Below are 27,421 nucleotides of genomic sequence, written 5' to 3' on the forward strand. Positions count from 1 at the left end.
TTTGTCTATATTGGATTGTGGTTCAATTCCAGCATAGTGTCCTTGTGTCAGTAATGTAGACATCAGTTAAGCACAGAATAATGTCAAAGTTGTCTTCATAGAAAAAGCTGTGATTCTTCAGCAAAAGATATACTTGAATTCTCACACCTCAGTTATGTTGATTACACTTGTGATAGTTTAGCAATTTCTGGATATTAAAGCTGTGATGAAAAAAATGTTTTCAGTTAATAAACAGCTTCTGTGAAAGCACTGGGTTGTGTGGTTTATTGCCTTGGTCAATGCTGAATTACCAGTCTGAGAAGTATGTCAAGCCTGGCCAATATCTAGTACATAGTTTTGTACTAAATCAAATCAGGCCCATGTTGGGAGTTGAGCAATTGTGTAAGCAAAAGGAGCTCTGTGCTTGGTCTTGGCATTGAAGTAACCGTCTCAGTGTCACTGGTCGAGTCATGAGTGTAACTGGTCATGGCCTTTGTCCCTGCCCTACTGCTGGTGGAAGGGTTGGGCTATCTTACAGGAGAAAGTTTTAAGTATGGTGTTCAGAAGTTCCAAGTTCAATTTTAGCACTTTTTAAAAGTGTTTCCAATGTCCAAACTCCCTGCCTAGGACCTTCCAAGTCTGGCTTATTCACTTTAACAGTGAATGCCAAAGCTACTCAGCACAACTGGCTGAAGTTGTCTAGGAACCCTTGCTGATGATCTTCTGTTGCCCACATGTAGAGGCTTGCATCAGCCTACTCAAAGGGGATGGGAGAGGCTACTGCTGTTATCAAAATGTACAGTGCAGTAACAAACAGGCAGATATCATTCTTCAGTAAAGGGCACTATGTATCTCACCAGCCAGTTACTCCCTTGGAGGAGCCAGGGATGAAAAGCAAGAGGAGCCATTCAGACTGTCACTATGTATCCAAATAAAGTTGCCTTTATGGTGAATGTTTTTTCCTTTTAGAAAGACACTTGTATATCATAGTACCTTTTATTATCATGATTTAGCACAAACTTCACACACACTGATTCAGGGACTTTTCTTTCCCAGTTCAGAAACAGGCAGCATGATCTACCCCTGGCTAACAGCAGGACTCTGTATTGTATAACACACCAGTTAGTATCCGATCACTCCAAAGCAGCCATCGTCCCTACAAACACTCAGGGATTGGATTTGCAACAGCACAAGCCACAAAACTTGTGAAATCACCACGCTTAGCATAGTGTCTGCCAAGTAAGGACAAGCACCACCTGAAAACTCTGAACTGCCATATAATTTTTCTTCTGCTCTCTGATGTACTGAATTGTGTTACAATCTCAAAGAAAAAAAGATTGATTTGCTTTTGTCAGTAGGAAGGAATCAGATACTGCACTGCTCTTAGGTTTAACTACAGACAGAAGCTGTGGTATACAACCTATCTCTATTAGCCTGACCTGAGTCTTGAGTCCAATACAGAATGTCATCTCTGAAAGAGTATCTGACAAGGTTCCTAGAAGGAAAGACAAAACTTTATTAGTAGTTTCATAAATGTACTAATTTTAGCTCAGAAATGCTTCCAGTTACAATACATTATCATTTGCAATAAATAACATTTTCTCAAAACAGATTCCTAATATAAATTCTATAATAGCTCACCCATCCACCCACAGGGAGAAGTGCTTCCACACAGGGACAAACTACTGATGCTTGACTGCACTTGATTTATAGCCTGTGGAAGAGAAAATAATGATTTGCCTTTTCTCCCTTGGCATTAGTATTCTAGTGAGGGATCAATGAGAAGCAATAGCTGATGTTAAGCAACTATTCACCTCTATACCATTTCCTTTCTTCTGGAGGAATGTTTACCTCTCTCAAACCTCACGTAAATGGCTCAGAAGGCTAAAATAGCAGTTATTTTATTACCACCATCCCAAAGCTCTAGCTGACATACAGCCCATGTTAAGGTGTAAAACTACTTTCACTTGAGGCTTAAAACAGGAATTGAAAATTTTCCTAAGAACTCAATTATTTGAAGAGCATCAGAACTGTCTAAGGAAAGCTTAAATCCAGCACAAAGAACACGTGCATGCGTTCACTCCCTCTCTGTTACGTGTGCACACAGTTCAGTTCTTTGCACATGTCCACACTTCTCTTTGCCACAACAGACCAAGAAAGAAAAGGACAATTAGCTTCATACGAGCAAAACACAGGAGATAGCACAAACCAGGTACTTCAACAGCACCTGTACTGGATACATGGGGCAGAGGGAGGCTGCTAAGACTGAAAAGGATGCAGCTGAAAATGTATGAAACATGAAGAACCTTTCTTCCCCTCCCCAAGTAAACAAACACCTGCAATTAGATCATTCACATTTTACTTGAATTTCTCATCAAGCTACTCAGTTAAAATGAAAGGTTGAACCACAGGACAGAGAATCTGGATGTGCATCTCAGCAGATTTTCCAGGGTAAATTTCTTTCACACTGCAGTAGCATTTTGGTTAAGAAAACCCAAACCACAAGGCTAAAACCACTAAAACCCATTAGTAGTGTGGCAGTTTTGTGCTGCCACACCGAGTACTCAGCCTGTTTCATCCCTCAGGCAGTAATGGTAAGGAAGTTTTTGACTAAAATACATTCATTATTAAAATGTAAACACAGGCAGTCTTTTGACACAGCTGGACAATCTCAGCTTCTGCATACATCAGCAAGTATAAGAGCTAAACCAAAATGCAAATGAAAATCTAGTCCTTTCACCAAAGCTCTGAGGCACTGGAAGTATCAGCACAGACTGCCTTCAAACACAGGTAGTATTTCACCAGTGCCAACTTGAATTTTTTCTTTGTTTTCAGTGAACTCAGAGCCATGACAAGCTGTATCTACTCCCCTCCATTTTTCAGTGTGGATAAGACTGTTGGGAACATCCCCAGCTCTATTTCACAAAGAAGCTGCCAGCACTGTCTGTACATGAAGGAAAAAGGTGTGTGGAAGTAAATGTGAGGACTGAGAACCTGCTTCAAACCCACTGTAACCCAAACCAGAAGGAAAGCATCAGAATTATGCCCTTGTGTTTGCACCTTAACAGCTGGTTTTCCAGCCCTTTCATTCCAGGTATGACCTGACATCCTGCAAGGAAACAACAATTCTAGGAGTAAAAATTATACTCTTTCCTAAATTCCTGACAAAATCATGCTTGGCCAGGTGACACAAACGTGATATCACAGAGCCAGAAACTATTTTCAGCTTCTGTGCTCTCCTCATATTAAGAGCAACCCTGATCTTAAGTAAGAGGATGAATTCTTCCTGGGAGGTAGAAGAATCAAACTAGTAGAATTTGAAGCAGCTCAAAAAATTCAAACTCTATTCAACTTTCAGAGCATAACTAAAATACCGTTAGCAACAAAGATGTCAAATCATCTAGAGAACAGAATTTAGTAAGCAACTTCCACTTGCTATTGCCTTATGCAGTAAGAAATTAGTCTCATGTTTCTTGTGAGAGTGAGAAATACTTAACCAAATCATGCACACGTTCTCATGGCACATGAGGTTACTGCTCAAAGACCTGAGAGCACAGCATGTGTCAGGGGGAGTGGGAATAGCTCTGGGAATTCTGTAATGCTTAGGAAAGCAGGTTTATGACTCCTGTAGTTGCTTTACTGCAGAATCAGTCTTCAGGTTTGAGGTTTGGGGTGTTTTTTTTGTTGTTGTTGTTGTTTTTAAAAAAAAAAAGCTTGAATTTTATTTTCTTGGAAGAACATCCTTCTAGGCTTCAGCACCAGCTTTAAAAAATATGAAATAAACCCAGAAACACACCAGTGACTGACTTCATGGAACTGATGGATGCTGCTGACTACACTGACATGTCCTGTAAGATAAGTTTATGAATAAAGGCACACTGGATACAGTATTTAGCAGCAGCATTGATGGAAGCATGGCCAATACAAAGTCGTAGCTGCTTACAAAACTTTAAAAAGAAAAAAAAAAAAAGAAAAAAAAAAAAGAAACAAAGCATGTTTCCAAGAGTGTAATTCCTGCTAGAACCTTTTTGGGAATTTGTGCAGAATGGATTAAGCCAAACACTTTGTTTTTAGAAGGAACAAAAAAAGAACCTTAATACTTTCAGTTGGCCTTAACTTTCTCCAAGACAGCTTTAAAATGAACATGATGTTTTGTTACATATGGAGCAGAAATGTAAAGACATCAAAAGCTAATCTTGCTTTTATTGACCATGTTATTTAAAAATAGATATACATACACACACACTCAAGAATGGGGAGGGTGAGATAACATAGATTTGCCTTAATAAATAGCCCAAAACCCCATACACATAGAGTTAAAATTTGGCCTCTGAAGAAAGCAAATTACACCATTTATACTGTATCTTGCTGATGGGTATGGGAAAAACATGGAAAACACCTGGAAAACACCTGCTTTAGCCCTTTTTAGCTCTTCACAGCCTCTCCCACCAGCATGACATGTGCAGCCACACTCAGCTCTCCAGACATGCAGGGCTAACAAATGCTCCTCTGGGCAGCATTAGCAGCCTTAGGGACTGTCACTGGCTGCATTTGGGAGTCAGCAGTACAAAACCAGTTACAAGCACTGCAATTTTTGATTAGTGACTCCTTCCAACCTAGACAGTTCTTCCAACTCCACTAACAAGAGAAGCACAGAAGCCACAGTGGTCAGCACAGCTCCTCTCTTGTGTCAGACTTCTATGGAAAGATGGTGAAAGCTCCAAATTTCTCCACCAAATTATTCCTCATGATGGAGGTGGGCTATGTCCCCAACTCCCTGATCCTTCCCATGTGCTCCCCTTGATCTCTATACTGCTCCACCCTTCTGTGTTTATGGATTCTCCACCACCAGATTTTAAAAAGAAAAAAAAAGTTGAAAAAAATTGCCTGTCAATAATGCTCCCAGGGGAATGTTTTCTCCATCAGAAGATATTGTTCCTCCAGCTCAGCCCAGGACTCCAGCATGTCAGAAAACAACCCCCAGGAAAGGCTGACACTGTGGCCAGACAGTAGCACTGACACAGGTGCCCCCAAAAAGTCATCTTTATGTATAAAAGCTAGGTCTTCAGTTTGGGATTTTGAGAACACTACTGGGGACATGGTTTTAAAGCCTAACAAGCACACTGTAAAGAAACTATCCATATTGCAAATAAGAATATCAGAACCCCAACACCTTTCCAAGACCTACCACTCAAAGGGATCTCTTTAGGCCAACACATCTAGCACTGAATAGCCACAGAGGAAAAACTGAAACAACCTAATGTTGAAGCTAAAACCTTCCTCAGTACCAGTTCCCATGACAATGAAGGTAAGTGCTGAAGCTCCTGCTCCACATGGGCTATGTGGCCACAAGGATGTCACTACACAAGGCCTGGCATGTTCTTCAGGTGAGCACTGAGGCTCACAGATGAAAACTCACACCAGCCGAAGGTTCACTCTATAAAGGTCCAGAGGTCCTTACAAGTGTTCTCTAAGCAAATGGTTACTTGGGATGCTCAAAATGCTTCTGAAGACACATGCACGGAGCCCTTCCTGCCTTTCTGCTGCTGTTTCCAGGTGACTACAGAAAGCCAAAGCACTTTCACCATTACAGAAGCAACCTAAGGCTGGACTGCCCTGCACGCATCATACTTCCAATGTAACTACAGGGAACACTACATCCTACAGGGCACGGGTCACACTACAGCTCACTTAAGTGCAACTGTTAATTGTAGACTTCCTCTGAAAAGAAAGCCATTTCCACTGATGAGCACTACCGTAGAAGAGGAAGTCACAAAGCACAGCCAGAGATCAACACAATGCACTAAAAATGCTTTCCCCTGGTGTTCCCAGCCTAAAATGAAAATGAAGGTGGAGCCTGTGGTCACACACAGCTCTCTGTGGTTGCACAGGAACGTATTTCATACTGGCTTTCACTGATTTAGGTCAGCATCATAACCACACTGCTTCTCTGAGAGAGGGACAGGAGCACAGGGCACCAATCTAGATGCATCTCAGTTACCACTGTTAGTAGTGTGACAGCCCTGGCTGGTTTTGTAGCAGTGCTGCAGGAAAAAAAAGCCTCCTAAAGTTCAGACAAACATTCAGCATGGAACACTCAAGAAATAAGAAGTGTTTTTCCTTGTTCCTGTAACAGTGACAAGAAGAGTTAGCCGAACATCCTTCCTTCCCATAACTGTGCTACAAATTTACCCTTCCATCTGCAATTAGCTGATATTTCAGGAAATTTTTAGTTCTGGAAAAACAAGAGTTGGGCCAACATATTTCAGATATGCTGGACCAGCGTGTTCTGTGGTTTTACCCTCATTCAGTTATCTGTCCTTGCAGCTGTAGTTGAAGGAAACTCCATTTCTGATGGATCCATTTGTGAGGGTTTTAGGATTCTCCCTTTCAGCCTTTTCTCTGCTGAAGATAGTGTCCTGGTCACTGTCAAACTCTGACTCGGAGACCATCAGACTGGAGTTGTGTTCTGTACTTCGGTGTTTTATACCTGACAATAAAAAAAGCAAACCAAGCTCAGTAGAAAAGTCACCTTTTAGTAAGAACTAACAGTCCTTTCCTTTGCTGTGTTATGAAAGATAAGTGAAGACATCCTCTGTGATCCAGCATTAACAGTGTAGCACCACTGCCACCACCAATACAAAACCTGGCCTAGGAGGTTTATCATCTAGTGTTGGGCAGACACTCTTCTGACTTCATTGCAGGCCCACCAGTTTGTGGCTCAGAAATGTGAATGTGTGTATTTGAAACAATCAGATGATCTTGGTACGTAGCTAATGTACTTTCAGTAGCTTGAATTTTGAAATTAGTCTGTTGACTTAGCTATCTCATTAACATGAGCAGCAAAGAAAGGTCATGGCTTCCACAGAAATGTTCTCTCTTTCTAGGACAGCAATTTGTCAGGATGACTTTACTTCCTTGGATTCCAACACTTTCCCCTGAAAAACTGAAACCTGGGTAAATCAAAACATATGTGAACAGAGGGCAGCAGCTGAAGCGTACTGATGTTTAACAGGGTGTTTAGAGGCCACAAGGGAACTGCTGCACAGTTAAAACCAAATTAAAGTGTGTGCAGGAGAGGAGGGGTCACATGGAGAAAGTCTGTGGCACAATTCGATGTACTAAATTAAGACTAACGAAAAAGCTCAGAGCAGTGGCTGAGCCCAAGGTCTCATGAAAGAAATTAAGTGATTCTCCCCCAACCAATTCATTGCCTAGGTTTGCCTCTGCTATTCCCAAACTCGCAGGCCAGCTTCTGTGCTGCTCCTGACTGCAGGTGTCAATTCAAAAGCATAGACTGTAAGCCTGGTGGATGAACTCCCAGCTGAAACAGGGAGTACTTACCATATTTGGGTCGTAGCTCCATTCTCTCCTGCTCATCTATGTTATCTAGGATGGTATATTTTGTTTTCTTTCTTGTCTTTGTCCTCTTTCTGCTAAAAAGAGTTACCACAAAGACATTTAGTTCTCACATACACATACAAGTCTGAGTCTGCTCCATCTCCCTTTTCATACAGAGCTACAGAACCCAATATACAGAACCACACTGTACTTTCTCACCTCCATTTAGGAAGAGTTCCTACAATTTATACTTGTACAAAGCAGCTGTATGATCTGGACCAGAGGGTATAATTTATTTTCTCTCTGATATACAGAGATGAAGAAAGCAAGAAAGACTGACTTGCTTTCCTAGGCCACAGGGGTTCGGTTTGTTCAATTTCAACACAGTCCCTAGACACAGGGTAGACATTTCAGACATCTCTGTAACAACTGGTTAGGTTTTTTCACTTTTTTTTTTTTTTTTTAAACTGAGTGGTGCTTGTCCATTCATGCTTACAGAGAAGGCCAGACAAAAATAGAGGCTGGCTTCATCAGATATAGATGCAGGGACAAAGCCCTACTGCTCTGCAGCTAAATCCCCATCTGCTCCCTCTTCATTTAAATCCTTCCCCAGCATCTGCTTTCACAGTGCTTCAAACATCATCACCTCTACACCAAGCTTCAGCCATTTGCAGAAGTTACTCATCTGCTCATTAATGCAGAAGGAAAAGTCCTGGTGCTAGAGGAACAGACAGAACCATTTGGTGTGTTGGATCAAGAGGGAACAAACAGGATTTCAAGGCAGAAAAAAGGGCATTCATGCATGAAACCATGGAGGCACCTCCTAGAAGACACTGTCACACCTCAGGCATTTTTCTGGCCTCTTTGTTGTAAGAGGGAGAGGTGGGAGGATGGGGTGGCTGGGACATGCCAAGACAATCCAGATGAGGATTGACTCTGGCAATGTCTGGAGAAGCACTTCCACCCAGATTGCTCAGTTCACAGTGGAGAAGCCACCTACAGCTCTGCTGACATTACAGCAACAGCCACCGACTCGGCTTCCCCTCTGCAGTCTTTTTAAAAACTAGGAGTCCATTTGGCAACTCAACAAAGCCTTTAAAGTTTCCAAAACTCCAGCCAAGTCTTGGACTATAGCATATCTTTTTCCACAAGGCAAAGGGCATATCTTGCCCTTGTCCTGTGCAGCACTTCTCTTTATCCCACATATCTCTATCAATCAATGCTCACTTTCTGTCACAAGCCACTTGAAGACAAAGGACAGAAGCAGTTGAACTCCATAACCAATCCCCTTCTCATCACATCCACACAAGCCTGTGAGGCTCCACCTCACACTGTGGGGGTGGAGTGGGACACCCTTCTATTTAAACCTTTCTACTAACAGCACCATTCCTTCAACCATAAAAAGGAAATCACTATCAACCCCCAGACATTTCAAACAGCATCTTTTACAGCCTGAAACAACACCCTAGAAAAAGTTGAAAATCCAAGAGGATTCTGACGACGTTTCATTTTTGCTGGCATTTGAACAAGTTGTCTATTTGCTGGGCTTTTTGAGAAGCAGCAAAAACACTTGTTCTACGACAGGACTCGCAGGGACTTGTCACTTGAAAGAGAATTTCTTAGCAACTCAGTAGGAAAGACTGGAGGGGGTTGCAAAGAAGGAAATGACGCATGGTAGCAGGCAAAACTGTCTAAGGAAAGAGGAAGCAAGCAGCTTGTGTGACTGAGATGACTGGAGTGCTTCTTGTCTGCCAGCCAGATGCAGCCCACATGTCCACCCTTCTGCCCAAGGAGCATCTCCCTTCCCATGGCCTAGAACACTCCTACACCAGCCACCTTCAGGGTGTGCCTCTTTCTTCTTGGCATAGAGTAGCTGGAGAGCACAGTGGGAGATCATGAAGATGATTCTGCAGTATACTCTCTGCTTTTTAACATAAATTATCTCTTAATATGAAGGGTACTCCCATCATCAGCTTTGTTTTTCAGAATGCAAAAGAACATGAAGCCACAAGTGAATACTCCTTTTTTCAGCGAAAGTGTGTCTCTACAGAAACAGCTACAGGAAGCTTCGCTCACATTTGAGTAGAGTTCAGTGGTTTAGTGCTAAGAACTGGTCTCAAATGTGGCAGCTGTGTGCATATACCCCATCAAAAAGAAAGACAAATCACATACCTTTTGCAGCAGCAGATGCAGAACCAGGCAAGCCCTACCACAACCACAATCAAGATAAAAACAGATACAGTCACATAGAGTATACTCCACTCTGAAAAAAAGAAACACAACAGTACTTTTTAAAGTAATATGAACAGGACAATTTCTAACATAAATCTATTAAAATAACAAATCCTGAGGAATGAGGAGTGGCAACAGGAACTTAGGAAAACTTAGCATGTTCAAGTTCTCAGAAGAGACCTTAAAAATTCTTAAGCTTCCACAATGAAAATGCACATTTGAAAATTTTACTCCACTCCAACACCTTTTACCAACCCAAGATACTCAAGGAACTGAAAGTCAAGAGGGCAAGGCTACCACCCCAACAGTCATTCTTTTACTGAAATAAAATAGGTGTACTCTAGCTCTGACATTATAGGTGTGCTTTAAAAGAGCATCTGATTAGAGACAGATCCCTCTACCCACATGTTTACACTTGTAATCCAGGAAAGCATGAGAAGGATACATAGAGATGTGTAATAATGTGAACTCCAACATGTGTATAATCACTATTTCAGTGTTGTTATTACACTATGGAACACAGCATTAGGGCAGGGCTGCAGGAGGTCTCAGCTTAAGGCTTAAAACATACTGTCCCATTTTGGTTGGTCAGTTAGTCTTTGCCCACTAACAGACACATGGCCCATAGCTACTTAATGACTTGTAGCAAGCTCCTTAAAAATTTCTACAGATTTACTTGAAGACTAGTGCACTGCTCAGTGAATGTCTTCAGACCTGCACAGTGGCAAAAGCTCAGCTTTATTTAAATTTAGGCAGAAGACCAATTTAGTTAAATTAAAACTCTTAAACTCTCATATATTCGAAATAGAGGCTTAGCTGATATGTCAGGTATGCCACAGAACACTGACTTGATTAAGCCGATGAAACTAAGTTGTGTTTCCCAGATGCAAACCGAAATAAAACAGTGAGCTTAGACTAAAAAGCTGAGGTTTTAAAGTGACTATATTGGTTAGTCCAGAACACTGATGTTTTCTTTTCTTGGGTCAGGTCATATGTCTGGCACAGCAGCATCAATCACCCACTCACAGAACCCAAATTTTGTCTCTTTCTCAGCTCTGCAACAGTCTGATGAATACTACTCAAGAGCTTTGCAATGCCCACGTTACTCAACAACTCTTCCAACTAGCCCCAAACTGTTAAAATTTGAACTTTTAAAGTATTGTAAACATAGGCTACTACTGTCAAGACATTATAATTTCAAGATGCTATTCAATATCTTTCTACAAAATAATATTGCTGGGCTGGAAAACAAAGAGACAGTTTTAATCTTCCCTCAGCATCTAACTCCTAAGTGCTCCCTTTTCTGACAGCAAATAATCAACAGCCTCACAAGACAACGAGTTACTCTTGAGATGCACCTCAACACCCAGACTCACCACAGTTACTCTCTCCATCGTTCAGATAACGATGAATCAAGTTTTCCATCCAGAGCTGGTAGCAAACGCAACGCTTTGTTATGGGGTCACAGTGTCCATGTCCAGAGCATTGTAGGAGACAGGCTATGAGCAAAACCAAACATAGGGTCAGTTGTGAATATCCACTAGGCTGACGGTAAGGAATCTAGTTCATAACATTTTCAATTTTTTTTAAATCTCCCTTTCCTTTGGTGTTATGTGTTAAATAGATTTACAGCTCATCATACTGCTGGCTCTGAAGAGAAAAACAAGAATGTTTTATGCATACAATACTGAAATTGTATGCAAGTCAGTAACAGTTTATTCTAACCAGAAATAAAGGTGAGTTGAAATTGTGGAATTTAGAACTGTTCCTTTCCTTATGACATATCTGTAAGAACTTCTAAAGTATCTGAGAACTGAGAAATATCAGTGTTCTCAGGTACTAGAAGACAAGCATCACTCCAATCAGCTAGAGTATTTCAAAACTGAATCACAGTATCTAAGACCACAATGTTTACATACCACATATGCTTTTAGCATTGCTAGATCAATGCATCATATTAAGACTAAAATCAAGTTATTCCCCATTAGGAGTAGCAGATTTACTGTGTCCAGAAAAATGTTAATGCATATTTTGAAGTGACACCTACACCCTTTGGTAGTCTGAGTACATTTAGAAGAGAACACCAGAACTTTTCAATGGGTAAATAAAGACAATTTACTACAGAATCAATGACTGCTTTATTGCCTCAGCTCACTCACATTGTTTACACTTGGATCATTATGTCCCTATTTTAAATTATGGAGCAGTCCTATCTCTAATATCTGAGTATCATAAGGGGTTCAAATTATTAGCATAGTTTAAAATAGGCTTAGAAGTTTAAGCATCTTTTCTGGGAAAAGAAAAAGTTCATTATGACAAACCCCAGCAAGCTGTTTACATCACAAATATTAGAAGACAACATCATAACACAGCCATGGCCTGACCATGTGGTCTGACCATGTTGCCCGACACAGACAAAACCAAGCTGCATTACAAGCCTATTAATGAGCACTAAAAACCCTGCAGGGTCCAGAGACACGAAACATTCTATACCTTGGCTGCATTAAGTTTGGGCCATCTTCCATCAAAAGATGGTATGAGTGGGGGATCTTCATCCTCACTCCCCAGGCCTTCCTGATGCAGACTAGATTAAGATGTGCTTTTGTCTGCTCTTACAGACTGTCATTTAGAAGAACACAAGTAACTGGCACCTCTCCACCACAAATAAATAAGCCTTTTAAGTACTGTCTTCAACATCATCTTTCAGAAAGCTACATCCAAGCCCAGACACCAGAAGGCAGACAGAAAGCCTCCATGGGCTGCTTCCAGGAGCTGGCTTAGCCAGATGCCTCCAGAGTCCCAAGATGAGCAAACATGATCCAAAACATACCAGCTGTGTCAACCCGCAGGACCTTGAAAAGGAGGAAGTCAGCCTTCTCTTTCAACAGCTGCATGTGCAGAGCTCGTGAGACATCTGATGCCTTGGCCACCTTGGCAGGATGCCCGCTCTGCACGTAGAACACCACCGCCGTGCTGCAGGAAGAACAGCTCAGGTCCTGACTGCTGACAAAAAGCACTTTTGTCAGCACTCAGTCTACAGCCCATGGGTGTGTATGGTTCTGGAAAGCAAGTGTCAGCACTGGTAAAGATAAGGGAACTCTATCAATGGATCAGTCAACTCCATCCAGACACCATGGACTTCATTTTGAGCCAGGAGCACCAGCAGTTCTCTGGCTTCTCAATTGCACAGAATAAAGCTGAGGACAGAAGCAAATGTAATTCACTCCTCAGTCTTTCTGAGTCTGGCTTTAAGATAATTATACCTACATTTTCTTTCCCCACTCACCTAGAACTCGTGACAAAGCACTCCAAAGCAGTTTGAGTAACTTTGGGAAACTGAACTTAAGAGGAAAAGTGCAGAAAAAGGGGAGCCAGAGGATTTCATGTGGGAGCCCTCCTCCCCTGCTCCCATAATGTTTGTTTTTAAATTTTAAGCAGTTCCCTGAGAGCTAAACAGACACCAAAATGGGTTTACAACTACCAAGTAGTTAACAAGAAGTACTTTAAAGAGAACTCATGTCAACAGGTTCTATCAATGATGCTGAGAGGTCTCTCTGGGTATGCATAGCCATCTCTAGCCCTCTACACCAAGCAGAGTGGTTATTTCCACTTCAGAGAAAGATACCACACTTAGGAGCATCCACTGTGTAGTTTCTCTGCAGGGAAAAAAAATAAAGTATTTCCATCACCAGTTACCTGGAAAAACACTTATAAAATACTTGGAATATCAAAACCTTTGCAATTAAGTAGAAGAAAAAGGGAATGTAACAGGTTTGATCAGATACAGCTGGAACCTTACTCTGAAATACAATACTCGCTTCACTGTAAGACAGTCTCTGTCTCACTCCATCTAGCATTTGGGAAAAACAGCACTCTGTGGAACAAAGACACTGAAATATATGCATGTACTTTCTTTAAAGGAAAAAAAAAAAAAAAAACACACAAAACACAAAAACAAAGATATGCAGAGAATTTATTTTTAAAACACTTTAGTTCTGAGCCTCCAGAGATCTTACTTCCTCAATTTTCTAACACAGCAGAAGAAATTCACATTTTACAGTATATACTACTGCGAGCTACAGCATTTTTTTGTCATCTTAAAAAACATTTTATTGCAACTAATTATGAGCTGGTGAAAGAGTCAACAAAAATCACAGATCTTCCTGGCACAGCAGGATCTTTGTACCTTATATCTGAGTATGCTTGTATCTTCTGGACTTTGATATCAGAATCCAAAACATTCAGCAATACAGCCAGCTGTCTCACCAGGGTGTCCTTCTGCTGTTCACTCAGCTGCCCCACTCCAACTTGCAGAATCAGCTCCACCAGACCACTTCTTTTGGGATCTGACAGAAGAAGAACATGCTGTTCTTACAGAGCCTGGCAAATATTTCACTACCAACTGAAGACAACATGCAGTATTCAGAAGTATTAATACTGTATTCTCCTGCATAAGACCCACAACCCATGCCCTAACCTTACTTAGAAAAGTACTTAGCCTACATTTTGAAATTCTTTCTGAAACAACCCTCATGAGTCCTAAGATAGCAACCCAGCTTAACAGTTCAAAGAAAGCACTTCAGTGTTTGCTTCAGTTCAGCATTAACACGTTTCTGTACAGAATAGCAACTTCTGTTCCCCTAAATTCTGCAATCTTAATGTCAGAGGTAAGAACCAGGTGAGTCTAATTATTAAGTTCCCTGATAGTTACCTGCTATCTGCCATCCAGGAAAAGGGAGGCAAAGATGGACTTGTAAAGTAGCATGCAAGACTGTGTAAGGGAGTCTAAATGACGATAGTCCATCTGAGCAGTATCAAATACAGTTACCATCACAGTGTTCTGCTGAATACTTGAACTTCTAGAGTGATTTGCAAACAAAATATGCTTCACAGATATCTGATGAGTATCCTGAGCCAATAATTGTGAACATATTCAACAGTAAAGTGAAGAACAGAAAAAAAATCACTGCCCAGGAGCCAGCCAAGCAAGAAATCTCTGACAAACCCGAGATGTCAGACTCATTTCCTGAAACCTTGACTTCCATCACATAGACTTGTTTTGAAATGCAGAATAAATGGCTATCTCAAACCAGGAAAAGACAATTTAAAAAACTGAAACTAAGGTTTGCTTTTGTCCTTTAGGATGAAAGGAGGAAAACAAGCATAAAACCACCTTTCAATCATCAAAACCACAATTGCAGCATTTGTTCTTAACAATGTTCAGCTTCCATCACTTTCCATTGGCCAAAACGATTAACAACCAAATGAAATAAACCTATAGTGAATGAAAAGCAATAAAACTCTAATGAATGTTAACTAGGAAGGACGATTTTTATTTATTTATGCTTCCAACAAGGCAATGGTGTAATTGGCAGTTAAGAATCCTGACATGCCATCTTCCAATACACTAAAGCCTATTGAGAGAAGACTCAGAAGGCAGGAAGAGAGAGACCTATTTGCTTTGTGTTTTAACCGGAGAGAATCTTGTCACCATTGAGATAAATAAGTGAAAAGGAGAACAAAGATGAGGTATTCACAATGTATCGATGACCTTTTAATTGTCATACCAGGCCGCACTTCAACAGTTGCTGAATCAACATCTGAGTCTCCTTTAGCATCAGTCACTTTCAAGTGAAAGGTGTAGGTTCCTTCCACCAGATTAGTTAGCTGCAGAACTGCCTCATGGTCTGAGCCATGGATCACATCCTGAAAATAAAAAACAAAAGGCACTGGAATGATTATAGCCTCAGAGAAAGCTGCAGGTGTGACTATCAAGTTGGGTATCTGGTATCACAGTGTGAGTTCTTGCTTTGGCTTTTGAGACAAACGAGACCTACCTATGGTTTACAGCAGAGTAATGCAAATTTGGAAGTGGCAGTTAATGAGGATGTCTGCAAAGTACAGATATTTTAATTTCAGAAAAACCTAGACAGAACAGCTGACATTCTCAACTACTCATCTGCTTGAAAATCTTAGACAGTTACATTATTATTTCTCAATTTTACTTCACTATCATTCATTCTGCTTTTCTAATTTCAATTTTTTTCCCTTTCCTTGGAGTTCATGTATTTCCAACTATCACCTCTACCAGCTATACTGAAACCAAACCTCTTCAATTCTTCTCATACCCTCATGCACATTAGCTTAGTTATCAACTCACTGTTTCTCCTCTCCCAGTTCTTGCTGATTTGTCATGCTCTTCCTGACTGCAAAGAGCTGTCTGGAACACCTCACATGGATAGGCAAAAGGAATGATCACAGTTTCAGGAGCTGATGTATAAACTTCAGCTTATCATGAGGTGCTTCTGCTGTCTGTCCCCACTTGGAGAGCAGACTCCACTGCCCTGGTGACTGGTCTGTCAGGTAAAGTATCTAAACATCTAACCCCAAGCATCATTTTTAGTTTCAACTGCAAGTTTTGCCTCATCTGGTACCAGACATGATTCCTTAGTCTTTGTTGGTACTTCTTGTTTTCTCAGACCCTTCCTCCTTTGGAATGTCTGGATTACTTTTCTCTCAAACTTATTAGCTTGGTACTATTACTATCTCTTTAAGAGACAACTTTATTCTTCTGCCTCAAGACTTTTCAACTAACTGTACTGAAAATATCAGAAGCCCCTTGAACCAAAGCACTAGAGAGCAGAGGAGACAAACCAGAAACAGATACTATGCTACAAGAGTAAGGAGGCAAATTTGACTCATTACAACCTTCAAGAAACTTACCCCAGCTGCTGGGCTTTGACCATCCCGAATCCACAAATAGGACACAATCTCCTGGTCATCAGCAGACCTTGAGCCATCCAAGGTAACAGAGTTATTGGGAAGCACAAGAACATGCTTCCCACCAGCACGCGCCTGGGGTGGACTGTTGTTTTCTAGCCATAGAAATAGTGGAGGAGAAGGATTTGCTCTCAAAACATGCAAAATGTGACATGCCATTGCCAACACACCCACACTGCAATTCTCTACCTGATGATTACAGGCAGTAACAACAGAATCTAGTGTCAAAGGTAGAGGGAAAAGATAAGTGAGTATACAGAATGTGGCTCCAGGATTACTACAGCCTGACAAAAGCAGAGCTGCACCATGGCAAGAGTACCACTAAGAGGTACCATCCAAAAAGATATTTTTCTAAAAAGCATTGTGGGATACTCTATTTAAGACTCTGAATAACTTAAGTTAGTTAGATCTTTTTGGTCAGGCAAAGAGATTTTCTGCCTACTTAGGAACACAGCTCAGCATGAGATCAACTTGCTGGGCTCTTCTCATCTTGACTATCATTTATTACCTAATAGAAGCTTGTGCAAGGTCTTTTAGCTCCCCAGTGCCTCTATTTAGGCAAAATGTAATCAGGAAACTTAAGAGTAAGCCCAGTTCCTAAATGAAATGCTTTTTGCTTACCATTACCAGGGTAATAAAGGCATGCACTGGGAGTACAGCCAAAAAAACACCAAAGAAACACGAACATTTCTCTTTCCAGAAACCAGACATCACAGACTTTTGTTTAGAACACAACCGATAAGATCAAGCCCTAGGAAGCTGTGAGGCTGGGGAAATACCTTGCTGGTCTGGACATTATTAGTATTAGGCTGGACATAAATAATTCAGTTTTGGGCAGACCTCCAGGGCATTGGTTGTAACTCTGTTCTTTAGAACAGCATAAAGATCTCTCTACAAGTAATGATCTTGTCTCTTCCAACGCAACCAGCTGATGAAGCGTGGCTGCTGGAGCCCTGACTGTCTGTAAGGTTGAACCTGTGACTGCAGTCAGTCACACTGTGGCTACACTTCCCAGCACAAAGGAGACCACGAGAGGAGACACGTGGGCAGAGCTGCTGCCATGTGTTTATGGCTAAGCACCCAACACACTCTGGAACAGTCCAGCCAATGACGCCAAGGGGTAAACCTGAGCCCAGGTGCTTCTCCAAGACTCATTCATTCTGCAGAGATACCAAGTGAGAAAGAAGCAAGGCTGCACTGTTCCCGAGTCAGGATTCTGATGTAACCCTACTATGACACTGTAAATGATGCAGGTACCAGAGCTGGAGTGCATTGGTCCCCTCAGACAACAAAATATGCAGAAAACCAAGCTCTGGACCAAACAAGATTTGAAATGTGTTATGGCACCTTCTTTAAAAGGGGGCACAGGCCCAAGGAGATTACTAAAATCACCCCCTAAGGAACACTATGAGGCAGAAGAGGGCCTGACTATCACCACCTGCAAAGCTGAGGAGGCAAAATAAGCAAAAGCCATGAAATCTGTCATGAGGACCTGATAATACCTCATGTTCTCTTGTCAGAAGAGCAACAAAGTTGGTGGGGGGTCTAGAGAACAGGCCTTATGAAGAACAGCTGAGGGAACTGGGCTTGTGTAGTCTGAAGGAGGCTCAGGGGAAACCTTATCACCCTCTACAACTACCTGAAAGGAGGCTGCAGTGAGGTGGGGGCTGGTCTATTCTCCAAAGGAATAAGCAATATGACAAGAGGAAATGGCCTCAAGCTGCTCAAGAAAAAAATTTCAAGCCCTGGAACAAGCTGCTCAGGGAAGTGGTGGAGTCACTATCCCTGAAAGTATTTAAAAGACAGGTAGATGTGGTGCTTAGGGAAACTTCTTAGTGGTGACCTGGCAGTGCTGGGTTAATGGTTGGACTTGATCACCTTAAAGGTCTTTTCCAACCTAAATGATTCTATGATGTGACCGAATAGGTTTTATTATCCTAAAACCTCTTGTAAAAAAAAAAAAAAAAGTCACAGCAACTATTTCTCTGTATCAATAAAAAACCAAAATAAATACAGGTCTTCCAATACTCAAGTTTTTAAGTGGAAGTTGATATACTTTGAGAACTCACTTCTTGGATGTTATTTAAAACCCACAGTAAAATTGTTTTTCTGCTCAAAGCTTAACTTTGAGAATAAAATAAAACCACATTCTCTTAATGAAGTAGAGACACCACAATCAAAAATAGTTGTAATAAAAATGCACCAAAATACTCATTCTGTGTATATTTAACTTCAAAAAAGCTTGCAGTAAGCAAAGTTAGTTCTACCAGTCACTCACAATACAACTTTATTGCAAAATAGCAATAACTTTTCTTGAATGCCCTTGAAATATGACAACAAATACATTGCCTCTTTCTGTTCCAATTTCCTTTACATTCTGTCAGTGAGTGAATTAACTGCTAAGCTGCCCACTACATCAGGCCAAGCAGAATCTAGGCTTACCTTCCTTCACAGTAACAGACAGCACTGACACGCTGCTTAAGCCCTGTTGGTCTTTCACAGTCAGTCTGAAGTGATAGGTGCCAACCTGAAGACCAGTCACAGTTGCTATTGCTTTGTCATCATTCTCCATCTGTACAGAGCTTGGCCCACTGAAATGAAACATCTCAGAAAAACAATCCTGCACAACCAGCCACATTGTTCTTCCAGCAGCATCACTCATGCATTTGCTTTTGTTTGCTGTGCATCACACAACTGCACAAGGGGCTCTTGGCATCCAATGACTTCCACTTTGTTCTACATTTTACCAGAGATCAGTAAAAACTCTAGGTACCTGATATTTTCCCAATGATAGAAGACAATGCCTTGGTCATCTTGGCTTTTGCTTCCATCCAATGTAGTACTTTCTACTGGGAAGGTCAACTCCTTGTCAGGGCCAGCCACTGCTACTGGAGGACTGTTATTTTCTGTAAAAATAATATTTACTGTACGAGATTTGCTAGGCAGTCACTGTCAAGGACTGCCCATCAGAGGGAGGATTTCACACAGACTATTGTATTACAAATTTGATATATTCACCTAAAGGTACAAATCACAAATATAACATTCACGAGTCAGTAGAAAAATACAGGGTTGGGAAGACCAGCTCTACAAGAAGCCAAATCCCACAGCAAGAATTTCCCTTTTTTCATAGCCATATTTGAAGGCACAGTTACACTCCAAAAATTCTGCAGCATGCTCAGCTTATGGTATGAAATACGTTACAACAAAAGTGGTGAGGAATTCCCCTGGTTCCACATCTGTATCCCTTTCAAAACCACCCACACAAATATGGTCCCTCATCCTCGAGGAATACAGTGCCTAAGATTTTTGCTACTCAAGGTCAGCATGATGCCATCAATTAATTCCAGTTTAGAGCCTTTGAGAATTCAGTGCAGAAGCATATAACCTATTATTCTGTATTCAATCTCTGCTTTTCTGGCATGGTAAAACTGGCAATGTTATCATTTTCTTGGTTATTTATTTACCCTTATACCTGACTTCAGCAATGGCATCTTTCTACTTCCACACTATGATGGCTCTAGAAAGGCATCACCACATGCTGTACTTTGAATTCATGTTCTTGACTTCTGCAGTAAATGCCCACTGTAAAATTTTCCAGAAGGTGCCATCTACAAACAGATGTGTAATTAGCAACAACAGGAAGGCAAATGTTGTCCCATGGTGGAATGTGAGACCTTCAGATGGGCAGTAAAGGCCACTTTGGATGTAACAGGCAAATATGTTACAAAAAAAAAAAAAGGGGGAGGAGGGATGGAGGAGCATTGAAAAGTAAAAATCTCACGAGACCTGGACCATTTGGGCCAATTCATCCCCCAGCTCCCAGAACTAAATGAATGTTTGAAACATGCAGCTTTTGAAAATTCCCTGCTTGTCATTTTTCCCTAGGAAATACAATTTCCTATCGCAATGCAATTCTAGCAAGAATTCAAATCACACAAGGACTCTTGAAGGAGAACTACAAAAAAGTAAAAAAATTGAGCAGAGCACTGATTTGTGCTCCAAGCAGCTTTTCAGAACAGAGTTTGTAGGACATTAAACTCCAGAGCCACATTTTAGCTTTCAGCTGTACACTCCAACACTCAGTGCAGGCTGCCTTACGTAACCAGGCTGGTGAGCCCTCAGGATCACCACCAGACTGTCTGTTTCTACATTTGTTTTCAGCTGTTCGCTCAGACTGAAAATGGAGGTGGAAGAGTCCTTGACTCGGGGACAGCAGCCAGCCAGGAGATGAGGCAGCTGAGGACATGCCAAGACATGGGGCTGGCCCACCCCTGCGGGCCCCAGAGGTGGCTGCAGCTGACTTACCGGGCTGCACGATGAGCCTGACCTGGGCGGTGGAGCGCTGCCCGGCAGAGTCTGTGACAGTCAGCTGGAAGGTGTAGTCCCCCTCCTGCACCGCAGAGAGCTGGAGGTATGGCGTCCGCACGCCCTGCGGCACCCCAGAACACCAGACACCCCAACGATCCCCGGTTACAAAAGGGCTCACACACCAAATGGCAATTAACACAGATTACAGCTCTTTCTTCACAAACACAATGTTTAAGCAAGCAGTTCAAGTACCTTGTAGACAAAAAGGAGACTTTAAAATTTGGTGCACAGAGAGATGTATTCGCTATTTCAACTGTCCCTACAAACCCAGAGAAATATCTATAGATAACAAACTTTAATTTCTCATGTTGGTATAACTGCTGCATTATTTATGGACAACAATGGTTGTGAAACAGAAGGGACATTAATTTCCTGATTTAGAAAGTTAAACTCTGATGAAAATTATTACAGCTTATTCCATTTCCTTAGAGATACTTAGGGAAAAAAAAATCATGATGTTCTTTAATATATTATTTATAAAAATTGTTAAAAGCAAAATCAAGCTTGATTTGATTTCATCCAGACAGGCTTATGGAAAAAAACATTAAATAAGACAGCTCTGTCCTGAGTTTTATCTTTCAGAAGTATTAGTTGATACCTATAAAATGGATCATAAAATGACTAGGCCCAGCTATAGGTCCTCTTGCTAATAAAATGAACATTTGTGGCATCTGTTATATGGGGAACAACAAATTACAATGCGGTTGGTTGGTTTTGGTTTGGCAGGATTTTTTTGATAAAGGTAATAATGAGGACTAAGGCATTTGATAAATGATTAACTAACCAGCAGAGGTACTTGCTACCTTGCACTCCAACCATGGATACCATCTAACACCCCCAAGACCAGCATCCTCAGCTTTAGGGACATGAAAAAGATTACTAGGCTCTTGAAACTGTAAAATGCTCTTACATTTCCACATTAAATATCTAATGGATTCATTGGGCATCTCAAGCAGTCATTCACTTTTAGGAAGTATTAACTTGCATGCAACTGGTTCATTGGTAAATGATCAGAAATAAACCATTATGCTATAAGCTTTTCCATAGTTTCATAATTGCCTCTACAGTATGTACTTGCATCAATATTACTCCTTCCCTGAACAGATCTATGAAGTGACCTCTTTCCAGTTCTGAAGGCCTAAAACACTTGCAACACAGAAGAAATCATGTCACTTAAAAAAAATGGCTTTGGAGTTTCTTTTACCTTCACTCAGATTGAAAAAAAAAAAAAAAAAACAAACTCAGGAAAATAAGAGAATAAATTGATTCAGTTAGCCTTCACAGGAAACTCACATTTTAGTGAGTATAAAAAACCTGCCACAGAGCATGGCTGTATAACACTGCAAAACACTGAGTCATCTCTGACTCAGAGAACTCAGTTTCTTTTTTGAGTCCTGCTTGCTCCAGGAGAAGGTGTTACAAGAAAACTCTGACTATTATCCCTAAAGCCAGTTTTCAGCATGTCCAGCATCTCAGAGGACAGAAACTGTGAATCAGGCTCTAGGGCTCAAGGACAGACATTGTGAGCCCTAAGTCTTTCTAAACCACCAGGAAACAAACAACAGCAGGAATCAGAAATGGCCACAAAGAATGAAATTAAAGAAAAATAAAAGGAATTAAAAACAGTTTCTAAAATAAAAGCTGAATACATCAGAGGGGAACAAAAGCAGAGAAACAGTAGTTACTTAGGTATGTGCTTGCTCCTGATAGAGGGAAAGATAAAACAGCTTTGCAGTCCTACACAAGGAGAAAGACATACCTGCATTGCTACAACCTTGCCTTTGCTTTTAGGACTGAGTGACCACTCATAGCTGACAATCTCATGGTCATCACTGCTCTGGTTTCCATTCAGCGTGATGAAGTTCTGGGGCAAGGTGATTGCCTGGTTAGGGCCTGCATTGGCAACAGGTGGGTAATCCACTGGTGTGTTGACAGTCAGAGATGCAATGGTGGAGTTGGTCGCTCCATCTGAATCAATCACTGTGAGCCTACGACAGGAAACACAATATAGGAACTCTGTTAGGATGGACTTCTGCCAAGTCCTAAGTTTGAAGCTTAAATTTTCTGGCACTTTTTCTACCACCACCTAAACCAATCACTGATCAGATTATACAAACTTCTGCTTCAGAAACACATATCCTTCTAAGGTATGAAAAACTCAGAACACTGTTTTCAAACAGAGCTTTCAACCTTAAAAAAAAAAGTACCTATTCCAGACCCCAGGTAATACCCCTTCCTTGCAGTCAGTGGCAACTTCATCAATTTCAAACAGATTTCATTGCAAATTCTTTAAAAAAACTTACTCGGTAAAAAACAGGGATTTCACTCATCAGCCACAGGGGAACAGTGCTTGTTAACACCTACATCCAAATCTACTCTGGATGTTAAGAAGTTCTGCTTATAGCACAGCAGCAGTTCCTAACTTCGTATTTCTTCGTGGCACACTCTTACTAATTTTAATGAAGCTTCATATCAGCTCAGATTTTTGAAGATATCAAGTCACAAAAGTAAAAAAGGTCAGGGTTTAAATATAACACTATTGCCTCTCAGAAATACAATGACAAGGACAAATCACCTTAAAATGAGACTGCGGCAGACACCTGAGAGTGATGAAAGACTGCCCTCCACACCATGGTCACCCACCACACCAATTCAGCTCTGCTGTGAAGACTGCATAGAGATGACCACACAGAAGGGAACCAATCTCGAAGCCTTCCTCAAGTGGGAGCAAAGCCAGTGCTATTAATTCTGCCATTAGGGAACACATTTTTGCAGTGGGTGCACATTCATGCATATTGGGAGAACTGGATTTTGTTGACCAGTTGATTTCCTGTAAGCTTGAACACACTTCTCTGTCACTTAAGCACCTCAGCCTCCCCGAGAGGTGAGCAGATACAGCGAGAGACTTCTTAATTTCCCAGGGTTTGGAACACACTTACAGCATTGCTTGTAAGCAAGCCCTGCTCTTTTTAATACAGAAAAATATCCTACACTCATTTCTGCCCATGTACGATATGAAACAACTTCAGTAAAGAACACAGAATTAAAGTTGAGGCTATGCAAATTTTGGTGAAGCTTATGCAAAGCACCACATTTAATGCATATGATGCTGGCTTCAACATTCTGCTGTTGCTACACTGATACAGAGTATACTGACTGGTAGGCTGTTACCCACTGGTAGCCAGGCTGGGTCAGTGGGAAGCCTGCCTATAAGCAGGCTAGCATTAAGTTAAAAAGTTCAGTAAATGAATCCTCATTTGAATTAAAGCACCCAGAAATGCAAATATTGTTTCCATTGCATGGACAAAATCCAGCTTCAGCAATGCAAAAACGAAGGAAAACAGCAAAGGCTTTTATGAGGAACAGAATGACTCTGATTAAAGCCAGCACACAACAGTGCCTTGCAATGATCAGTGTCCCAATATTGTCCTGTCTGCCACCACTCTCCAGGGGGTGACTTTCACAGCCTGACTGCAGAGTTTCATCTCAGGACTCCTGCGAACTTGTAAGCTGGAAATAAATAAATAAATAATTTTTTAAAATGTTCTGTTGGGAGTGGAAGGTATTTAATTGCTGAGATTTTGTTTTGCATAACTTTGTGCTGTAAAGTATCACTACACCAGTATCACAAAACCACTGCAAGCACTTTAGAAACAAACAACAAAAAAAAAAAACAACAACAATACACCTGCTCCCTATGTCCCTTCACTGTGAAAAATGAAGGGTGACAGCATGCTGAAGAGAAATGAAGGGGTTTTTTTGAGGACATACATATGAGTACAAAGAGAAACATTGGGGTTTTAACTATTTCTGTGATGTCAGCTAAAAGGAAAGCATCTGTGCAGGTACCTGAAAGTGTAGTTTCCAGGAACAAGGTTAGACAAGTGCAAGACAGGTGTGTCAGCAGATGCCTTCTGCTCTCGCAAAGGACCTTTTACTTCCTCCCAGTGGTAGCTCACTATCTTCATATCATCTATACTTTCTACATTCATTAAAGAAAAACATATCAATTTCTCATAGCAATTGCTGGAATGAATGCTGAAGTCTTTCATGCTCTGATCCCCAACTGGTTTTCTAGAATTATCTTTTCAAGCCCATTTGAACAGGGTTCATGCACCACAGCTGCTAAACCACAGATTCCAAGTTACATTTGGTATGGTATGCTTTACCTAAACAAACAATTTTTCATATACACAAAAAAAAAAAAAATCAGTATCAGAATCTGCACATTCCAACTTGTCTGCTCTCAGTAATTCTCACATCCTATCATACCTGTGTGACAGCTCTCTACCATGGCCCCAGCTGTACTGGCACAGAGGCCTTCTGGGCAGGACAAGAAGCTCCAAGAGCAGCTGCTGTTTGGATGCAGCAGCCTCCACCACACTGCATCTCAGAATGCAGCCTTCCACTTAGGGATTATAATTTTAATTTATGAAAATAATTTATAACTCAAATCCCCCCAAACAAGTCATGATTCAGGGAACTTCTGGGTCAAGTGATGTGGTGGGTTAACCCTGTCTGAGCAAGAGATGTCCTTCAAGCCACACTATCACCCTTCCCCTTTCCTCTCCCTCCTCTGCAGAGCAAAAGGAGAAAGGAAAACAAGATGAAGACAAAACCCCTTGTGGGTAAAAACAAAGGCAGTTTAATTAGAAAGCAATGCCAAGCATGGAAGCAAAGAGGGAAAAAAAAGAACATTTATTCTCTACTTCCCATCTCCAGGCAATGTCTGGCCCTTCCTGCGAAGCAGGGCTCCAAGATGTGCAGCAGTTGCTCTGGAGGACCAAGGAGAAGTCCCCCCTCCTCTTCCTTTGTACCAGCTTTATAGTTGAGCTGAAGTCATATGGTCTGGAATATCCCTTTGGTCACTTCAGGTCAGCTGTTCTGGTTAGGTTCCCCTCAAGCTCCTGCTCCCCTGTTCCACTGGGGGGGACTGTTAGAAAGAGCCTTGGTGCTATGTGAGCCCTGCTCAGTGGCAGTCACGACATGGGTGTTATCAACATACTTCTAACCCCCAACACAAAAGCCCTGCACCAGAAGGCTGCAATGGGAACATCAGCTCAGCCAGACCAATACAAGCCAGGAGGAAGAATTTCACTTTTAACTGACAAACAATAACGTTGTAACTGTATACCAAAAATACAGGATATAAGCACAGGATGGTCCAGTACGTACGGCTGCCATCAATGAAAGTAGAAGTTGTAGGCAAAGAAACCTCCTGAACGTTGGGTGAAGCAATGGCAACAGGCGGCTGGTTAACTCTGATTGCTGTGAGAAAGACAGGGGGGAAGGTAGTAAAAGCCCAGGAAAAACTCATCTGTTAATCCTACAGATCAACACTCCCCAGTGATTTAAATCTAGGACTGACAGCTTTGGAGCATCTGCTGTCCTCTTTGGACCAGGGAGTGAAAAGGTTACTGAGGAGCAGTGTGCTGATGCAGCTGTCTTCTGCTGCAGCCACTCCTAACGGGTACAATTTAGATTGTATCTGTGCACTCTAACGTGTAGCTAGAGCCAGTTCAATATCTAATTGCTGTTCCGAGCTGTACTGGAGAAAGGGACCATAAAAAATGGCATGATGCTATCTCAGGCCTTGTCTGAGGAGAGTACAAGACCAGAGAGCACTTAAACAGTGAGCAAGATCCTTAACTCTACCTCCTTAAACTGCTTTACAGACACCAGGACACAAAACATCTCTGCATGACTGGACCACCAGATGTCCTTGGCAGACAGTAACCAACAGACTATTAGACAAGCATGTTGTACAGCTACTTGTGTTGAAATGAACTTCATTATTTTAGCAAACTCATTTACCTGGTTTGACCGTGACATTTACAAAACCTTCACCAAAGGCATTTTCACCAGAAACCGTCACTTTGAAGGCGTAAAGTCCCTCCGATAACTAAGATAAACACCAAACAAATCAGGTTACAGGTCAAACTATACAAAAGCAGTATGCATAAATCTGCCAACTGTATTGTGAACAGAAAAATCAGATATCTGAAGCCTAGATCTGCTTTTATGAACACAAAAGGCCACTAATCACTGCCCAGAAATGGGGAATACAAAGCAGACACTTAGGAATTTTTACTCTTAGGACCAGAACATGCTATAGAAGATACTTCTATATAGCAAAGATTTGGTGGCACATGCAAGTGTAAAGACTCTGGCAGTCACTTGGACTCCTTGAATCAAGGTGCTCTTCCCCACAGGTTAGGTTCCTGTTAAAGGACCACACAAACACAATAAGCCTGAGATCACTTACATGAGAGAGCTTCAAGGCCTGGCTGTGCCTGCGCTCCATTTCACCACCGTAGTCAGCAGGGTGGCTGATTAAACTCCACTCATAGATGTAGGCTGTTTCTAGGAGCAATAATACAGTGTAAGAGTCATCAGCTTTGCCTTCAAGATAAGCTCAGGAAACAAAGAAATCACGTTCACCATCCATCAGATAAAATGCTACTGTAAGAAGTCACGAGTGCCACTGTTTAAGCCAGCAAAATTAAGCTGTATGAATACACGTTAAACTTCCACAGTGTTGTAACTTGGTAAAGCAGCAAGGATGCAATGAACTTCACAAACTGACTTCTTCACAAAAAACAGCTTTACATGAATGTGTTTTGCATAGCTATCTGTGAAATATGTACTCCTTGCTGCTGCAGTTGGGAAGATGGTAGTTTTAAGGTAAATTAAAAGCCACTTTAAAAAAAAAAAAAAA

The 27,421-nt window shown here is 41.4% G+C and overlaps 1 protein-coding gene across 1 annotated transcript; it reads right to left on the reverse strand.

Moving 5' to 3' along the window:
* Nucleotides 1-6,290: 6,290 nt before the first annotated feature.
* On the reverse strand, nt 6,291-27,066 carry KIAA0319 (KIAA0319 ortholog; the record flags this gene model as incomplete). The annotated part of the gene is made up of 16 exons (XM_008935156.1): nt 6,291-6,469; nt 7,324-7,415; nt 9,493-9,583; nt 10,929-11,051; nt 12,383-12,525; nt 13,739-13,898; nt 15,120-15,258; nt 16,276-16,427; nt 18,775-18,923; nt 19,106-19,238; nt 20,641-20,764; nt 22,463-22,691; nt 24,553-24,685; nt 25,879-25,971; nt 26,518-26,605; nt 26,969-27,066. Coding segments are annotated over 16 exons (2,126 nt in total), but the record flags the coding sequence as incomplete, so codon positions are not given.
* Between the last annotated feature and the right edge of the window lie 355 nt (nt 27,067-27,421).

Source organism: Merops nubicus, unplaced genomic scaffold (assembly GCF_000691845.1).
Source record: "Merops nubicus isolate BGI_N331 unplaced genomic scaffold, ASM69184v1 scaffold49322, whole genome shotgun sequence".
In the NCBI taxonomy this organism is placed as follows: domain Eukaryota; kingdom Metazoa; phylum Chordata; class Aves; order Coraciiformes; family Meropidae; genus Merops; species Merops nubicus.